General features: G+C 47.1%; 2 protein-coding genes across 11 annotated transcripts in view; both read left to right on the forward strand.

Moving 5' to 3' along the window:
- LOC121308645 (protein phosphatase Slingshot homolog 2-like) overlaps positions 1-5,357 on the forward strand; it is a 34,399-nt gene extending 29,042 nt beyond the window's left edge. For all 5 annotated transcript variants that reach the window (XM_041241161.1, XM_041241163.1, XM_041241162.1 and 2 more), the window contains one exon: positions 151-5,357. In XM_041241161.1, coding sequence (XP_041097095.1) covers positions 151-1,941 — 1,791 coding nt within the window. In that variant the 3' untranslated portion in view covers positions 1,942-5,357. The remainder of the gene's footprint in view (positions 1-150) is intronic.
- A 1,666-nt stretch (positions 5,358-7,023) lies between these two features.
- The window catches only part of LOC121308631 (coronin-6-like), a 16,717-nt gene continuing 16,702 nt past the window's right edge, over positions 7,024-7,038 (forward strand). For 2 of the 6 annotated variants that reach the window (XM_041241123.1, XM_041241129.1), the window contains exon 1: positions 7,025-7,038. This exon is cut by the window's right edge and continues 215 nt beyond it. The gene's annotated coding sequence lies outside the window, so the exon portion shown is untranslated. The other 4 variants (XM_041241124.1, XM_041241127.1, XM_041241128.1 and 1 more) reach the window with 4 other exon arrangements.

The raw sequence follows: 7,038 nt of genomic DNA on the forward strand, positions 1-7,038 counted from the left end.
ACCCGAGACCTCTGTCTTGCTTTTGAGGATTTAGCTAAAATGTTTTCAGTCTGCTTGGCGTGTGACAGGCCGTTATCGCGGATGACGAATCTTGTCAAGACGCCAGTTCCTAGGTTTCTTGTGTTCATTTATTTTTGCTTCCTTTTGCAGGAGCAGCCTGCAGATGTGAGCGGCCCCCTCGCCAAGTCACAGTCCGAGAACGGGATTTCAGTGAAGGACATAGTGACTGAGCTGGAGTCCATCAACCAGGGCGGTGCGCAGTGCAGGACTGACCCTGCTTCCACTATCCCCACCGCTTCGACCCCAGCACCAGCCCCCCTCAAGAGGAACACCATCCACGACCTGCCGGGGGAGTCTGCAAAACCTCCCAGAGGAGAGGAGGAGGAGGAGGAGCATCCGATACTGGGGACGAGTCTACAGAGGGACCCTGAAGCAGAGGACCTGCCCTGGCCAGGGGAAGCAGCCCGGGAGGGTTCTGTTCCCAAAACCGGGTCAGTGAAGCGGGTCACCAAGGAGCTGGAGCAGAGGCTGCGTCATGACCCGACTGCGAACCTGCTGATCCAGAAGAACTCCCGCCACGATGAGCCCCCCTCCGTTGAGAGCTCAGGGCGTCCTTACAAATCGGGGGACTGTGAACTGGCTCCACAGGAGAATCAGCCAGGGATCCAGACTGAAGGCTCCTCCGATGCCCCTGGCCCGCGTGGTGAGGTGTCTGTGCGCTGCGAGACTTCTGTGTGTGAGCCCTCGGAGCCTGCAGGGGACAACGAGGGCTCCCCCGTTTCAGAGACCCCCGGCACTGGCACTCTTCTCCCGGACCTGCTTTCCACTCACAGGATCAGGATTGTTAAAATTACGGAGCTCGTTCCCATCCCGACCCCTCGCCCCACGAGCCCAGCCACGGGGAACACCCGGGCAGGGCAGTGCAACCAGGCAGCTTTTCTGGAGGAGACGGGACACCCATTGGAAGAGACCAGTGTGGGGGAAAAGAAAGAGGCTGAGGAGGACCAAAGTAAGGGCTTTGTCTACCACCAGACTCTCCCTTCAGTGGGGCAAAGTCTTCCCTCCCAGACCCCAGATAACCAAAACACAGAAGACAGTTCCCCTTCCCTCTCAGGACTCCCTCCCTTCCCTAAACCTGGGAGCTCCCAGCCCTTTGTGAGGCTGGAGGGCGTGACGGTGCAGAGCAGTGATACAGACAGCTTGATGGGGGTGCTGCAGCTCGGAGGCTATCCCAGCCTCCAGCAGAGTACAGAGGAGCTGAACAAGAACCGGGAGACTGTGTGTGAACTGCAAGCCTTCCTGTGTGACTCCACCTCGCCCCGCTCCTCCTCCAGGGGTCTCCTGGGGGCCTGTGCCGGTCTGCCCCACAGCTCCAGCAGCAACAGCGTGGCGGAGCTGGCCCCAGGCGTGGTGAGGCAGCGTGCCCGGGAGATCGAGGCCCTGATCAGGCAGGCAGGCCTCACTACCCCGTCCCTCATGAAGCGCTCTGCCTCCCTGGCCAAGCTGGGCTGCCTGGAGCTCTCTCCGGGTGACCTGAGTGAGAGGGGCGCGGGGCTGGCAGCGGTGCAGAGGGTCGGCCCTGCCTCCTGGGACTGCAGGTGGCGCGGAGGAACCCCAGAGGACCCTTTCAAGAAACTGCGAGTGTCATCTCAGCCCAGCCAGCAGGGAGAGCCCACACCGTGCATGGTGGAGCAGCTGAGGACAGAGGGGTGCGTGGCACTAAGCCGGCCTATGGAGTGCCTCGACGCTCAGTACGCCAAAACCTGCGGGGAGACCCTGGACCCTGAAAGCAGCTCCCCTCAGCTGTGCCAGGCCGGCACCGCGGAGGGCGTTCTCCCCCTGGCATCGCGGCAACAGCATGGCAGGACTCATCCGCTGCGCAGGGTGAGGAAGAGCAACGAGAAGAAACGGACTGCCAGCTTCCTCTACAACACCATGTGAGTGGGGCGCCCCCTGCAGGAAGCTCTCAGACACAGCACTTTCACATGCTTGTTTTGTGTATATAATGTGTGTATATATTGTGTGCGGGCGTGTGTAAATTATCATTTTGTGGTTTTGTTAGGTTCTGAAAGAAAATGTAACCTCAGTTTTTTTTTTTTTTTTTTTTTTTTTTCCTTTGTATCCTGTACTTTTTGGTTGTGACATTTTTATTACTGTTTATTATTATTTTTATTGTTGAAATGCAAACATTTGTTAAACTGTCAAACAACCTTGAAACCCTCTTTAATAAAGACGCAACTCCAGAAGCTTTGCCCTTATCAAACACACGTCGTCAGAGAGCACCAGTGAGGCACAATTAACATCGGAGCCCTGGGCTGTGCTCATCACTTCAGGCTATTATTGGTTCATCTGCTCGCCATTTTTTTTGCAAGGATTCCTAGTTATTTGCACTTTTAATATGTACATTTGACTTTTGTACAGATGTTTTGCAACGATTACCTTTTTGAAGTTCAGATTGCTAGCTAGACCATTGCAGAGCATTTGCGAACAAACGCAGAACAGATGAACCAATCAAAACGAATTACTCTCCCGTGCAGTGCTTCATAGCTCCTGCAGGGGTCAGCAATCTACATTTAGTGCTGTGCGCAGGCCTCGCTGTGATCCAAAGAAGACTCTAGTTTTCAGAGTCTGAAGTGTGATGCAGCGGTACCTGCTGGCTGGCACTGGTAGTGGTGTCTACTTTTTAAACAGGGTTTTCTGTTCAGAGGTGAACCTGGTCATTACTTGAATACCACAGTCTGCCTTGAAAGCTCCTCACACATCCTCGTCAAACGAAGGGGAGCAGGGGCTCACGCAACAATTTAAGATGCATTTTATTTTAGTTTTTCAATTTTATTTACATGCCTCAGTGCTGCCTATAGTCTTTGCTTAAAGATGCACCGGGCTCCAAGTGAAATTGAGTTTTTAATTTGAGGCGGGGTATCGTACAGGCTGTGCATGCAATTTACATAGCATGTTCTGTTTTTGTATGATTTTTTTCTATACACTTTACTGCAACGTTAAAAACAAAGGAAACTTTTCAACTGGAAAAATATTCATAATAAGATTCTACTGCTTCCGATGCCCAGAGTGTTTTGAGTTTAAAACAAGGCTGTCTTCTGTGGCCCTTCTATTAAATAAGAGGGTTCCTGAGGGACTGGATGAAAGCACAAGAATTTAATAAGTGTACTGGAGACTTGAGCCGATCTGTGCAAAAAAATAAACAAAACACAGTTGAAACAATGTGCATATCAAGTAGGCATGCCAGCTGATTCCCAGCCTTGCATCAAATAGTTTGTTTTGTTATTATTATTATTAGTAGTAGTAGTATTGCACAACTTGTACACTGTGGAATTGTTTGCATTCTGCTTCTGAGGAGTTTTCAAGTGAAACCCCTTTCGAAAGGTGAAGCACATTCTGTACATCAGTCTGATGTGTTGCAATACACGCTTTCCCTGGGGTTTGGCTCATCTTTTCTGCTGTGAAATGCCAAAGGAACCTCCCCCCAGGTAAACCAATGGACTGCTCCCTGTGAGTCCATGTGCCAAGGGCGAACCAACACTCAGTTAATCTGGGTGTGTTTCCAACTCGCAAATACATGAATAAAACCTTCAGTTTCCTGCATAATCATTACGGAGCAGGCCGTGCAGAAATGATGTTCCTATCCCCACAGAAACTGGATGCGTTGTATTGTTTAGTTAGTAATGGGAATGGATTTTGTCTGCAGAATGTCCCTCGTTAGTAAATATGAAGGTACACAATCATCTGTCTTTTATCTTTAACTTTGTAACCACTAGGGCAGCAACAAGTCCTTCATTCCCAAAAAATGATAAACCCATCTGCAATTCTGAACAATATCCAAGGTGGTTTATCATCATTCTCTTGTACACATGAATAAACGTCTGTGTGTGTGTGTGTATAAAAGCATTTTGAAGTGGTCTTTTCCAAAATCTGGTTTTAAAGATGTAGCGTTTACAATGTGAATATTAAAGCTGTACAGAATGTATGCTTGTATGAGTTGTCCTGTGGGTGTGAGTGTTTTGCAATGGACAGCCTTGCTGGTCAGTCTTCACGGATAGTGTGCAAATGTGAAACTGATATGTTTTTTTTATTTGTATTATTATTATGATGTCTTTAGTGGTTTTTACTGGACAAAACAACTGTAGATGTTCACAGAAAGCATGTGATGGTAGTTAGTAATTGTATTTTATAGTGGTGGTGTTTGTATAGTGGTTCAGTCTCTCCGAGGTGTGCAGCGGGCTTTCCCAGTGTACCAAGCCACGTTGGGTGGGGGGACACGAGGGGGCTGTGCACTCGGTGGTCACGTGGCCACTCAGGTAATAATCACTGGCCAAAGTGGGTGCGATGATGGCTGTTCATTTGTAACCTGTAAGCTGTGCGGCCACTTATGACTGTTTCGTGGCATCTAGTGAATCTATTTTTTTGCACCTAGACCTCGGAGCACCGTCTCTTTATAGAAATGTTAAGGAAGAATGACCTCTTCCTCCTCCTCCTCCTCCTCCTCCTTCTGTTTCACAGCTATTCTCCGAGCTTCACTATCACAGCTCCACTCTCAGAGCTCCATTCTCCATTCTCGGAGCTCCACTCTCGGAGCTCCACTCTCAGAGCTCCACTCTCAGAGCTCCACTCTGAGCTCCATTCCGCACCATTGCTCATACGTCCTTCTTTCATTACATCATGCTGATCTAAGAAACCTTACTATTCCCTCTAGCTTGATAGAAAAACTATTTTTTTTACATCCCATGCCAGCCACATGAAATAATGTAATAATTTGTGGCTTCAAATTAAGATATTTATTTGAGTATTATTTGAATGTCCGCTGGACCCCCATTTGCAGTAATTGAGAGAGATTCTTATTCCAATGTCTGTGCTTCTAAAGGTGGGCTGAGTTCAGCATGTTTGTATTGGCAGCTGTGCGTTTCATGCTAGTGGAACTGCTCGTGCAGCACTGTGTTGTTGCAACGGGACTCTTCCATTCCCTGGTTCTATCATTTTACCTGCCAGGCTTCCATCAGAGCAACCCGATACCCCTGCTGGCTTTGGACAATTCCCAGCAGCACATTTTCACAGTAAAAACATAACGGTCACTGTTATAGAAAAAGAAAAAAATGTTTGACCATGTTGAGGTGCTCAGGCTTGGAGAATGTGCTTCCAATCTGGGGTGATTCAGCAGCCAGTTCTAATGTGGGTTCATTTTAATTGTCTTATATTCTACTGTTTTTATCGTGGTCCTTTCCACTGCACAGTCTGTTCTGTCATGAGTGCTCTCTGTGAGTTTTTTAATGTGAAGATCTGCACTGGTGTGAATTCAGTGTTTCTGGTACATGTGGAATAAATCTTTATTTTGGAGGATATTAGTCACGTTGTTGTCTGACTTTATTTGGGTTTGAAAGGGGGGGGGGGGGGGGGGGGGTTCGAAATGTATTTCTTGTTCCAAGTATGCAAAACATGCATCATATTGGTAATTAATTTAAAATGTGTTGAAAGTCACTTTGCATTGTCTTCCAGTACAACAGAATGTGCTTGTCTGTGATATATTCCAGTAGAGCAACAGCACAGTTTTTAAATCCCTCAGTCGATGTAGAATTGTGTGCGTGCGTGTGTTTGCGTGTGTGTGTTTGGTGCCCTATGCGAGTGTTGGGTGAGTGCCTGGTCCAGGGATCGAGGGGAGCACATCTATTGCGTGATCAATCACAAGTTTGTCTTCCCCCAGACTGGCCTGGATTTGCTGAGAGGGGAGGGGGAGGACTCTGCTGCAGCAGATAAACGTCATCAACTTTCAAACACTTTGCAGTTGATTGGCTTTTTAAAATTGCATCAATCCCTCCTAAGAGTTGGATTACTGTAGGCTCCTTATCTGCAGCGTTCAGCTCTCTCTGTCTCTCTCTCTCGCTCTCGCTCTCTTTCCACAGCTTTCCCTGTTCGAGTAATGAGACCCTAGAACATCTTCACTTTTATAATCCCCAATTATCCTTTATCCTTTTGGTTCCCAGACTTTAGATTTTTAAACTCAGTGTGGCTTATTTTAACCACCACTAACATTCCAATCTATCCTTATATCGATCTATGATCTCTTTTTATTATTTATTTATTTTTATGGTTGCTTTGCTGTACTTGCTTCAAGATTAAGAAATTGGGGGGGGGGGGGTAATGAGCACAAAGTAATTGAGGGCTGATGCGTGTGCTGAAAGCAGTTCCTGATCCCAGACCGTCCGACCGGTGGTGATATTATATTACTGAGTTTTTAAAAGCAATAGGACTGTACTTCCTTTAGGATACTTTGGCTCATGACTGTATCCTGTACAGACAGCTACCCCCACCACTATTTTTTAAGCCTTCTAAAACAGTAACCTTCTTGACCCCATCCCGGGTTGCAGTGTGCATTAACTGACACTAGGTGGCGCCTGGCTCCATCAATAGAAAATTCATCTATGGGAGATTTTCTTGTACCTGTGTAAAACACTGTTCTGGGTCATATTGACTCGGCGCAATTTCAAACCAATAGAAAACGCCTTGAATATCTTTTGCTCTTTTATGTTAAATATTAGAAATTAATTATAAAATCATCTCCCAAACCGAAACTAGTGTCTGGTCAAATAGACTCAAAACATAATAGGAAGGTTTTAAAAATATATACTTGTGCACTACAGACCGTGAGAAAACTTTGATAACGACCGTTAGTCACATTTTGGCACGTTTTCCTATTATAAGCTACGTGAAATTGGTTGGAAATTATACAGGCCTGCCTGACAAGCTAGTGTACCTATATACTGCACATATCCAGCTGATCCTATTCAAATACATCACCGAATAAATATGTTTAGTTGTGCAAAACAGATAGCGATATCGTGTACCGCTCGAAGACCCATTCATTTTTTGCAATAATAAAATACAATTGCAATAATAATAATAGCGATATTAATAAGGGGTTTGACTCCAGACCCGAGCCCTGCCGCTCCGGGGGTGCAAGCAGGACAGCAGCGCGCACGCTGGAACCGCAGTCTCCTCCACCTGGTCTGTATCCGACCATAGAGAGAG

This window comes from Polyodon spathula, unplaced genomic scaffold (genome assembly GCF_017654505.1).
Source record: "Polyodon spathula isolate WHYD16114869_AA unplaced genomic scaffold, ASM1765450v1 scaffolds_764, whole genome shotgun sequence".
In the NCBI taxonomy this organism is placed as follows: domain Eukaryota; kingdom Metazoa; phylum Chordata; class Actinopteri; order Acipenseriformes; family Polyodontidae; genus Polyodon; species Polyodon spathula.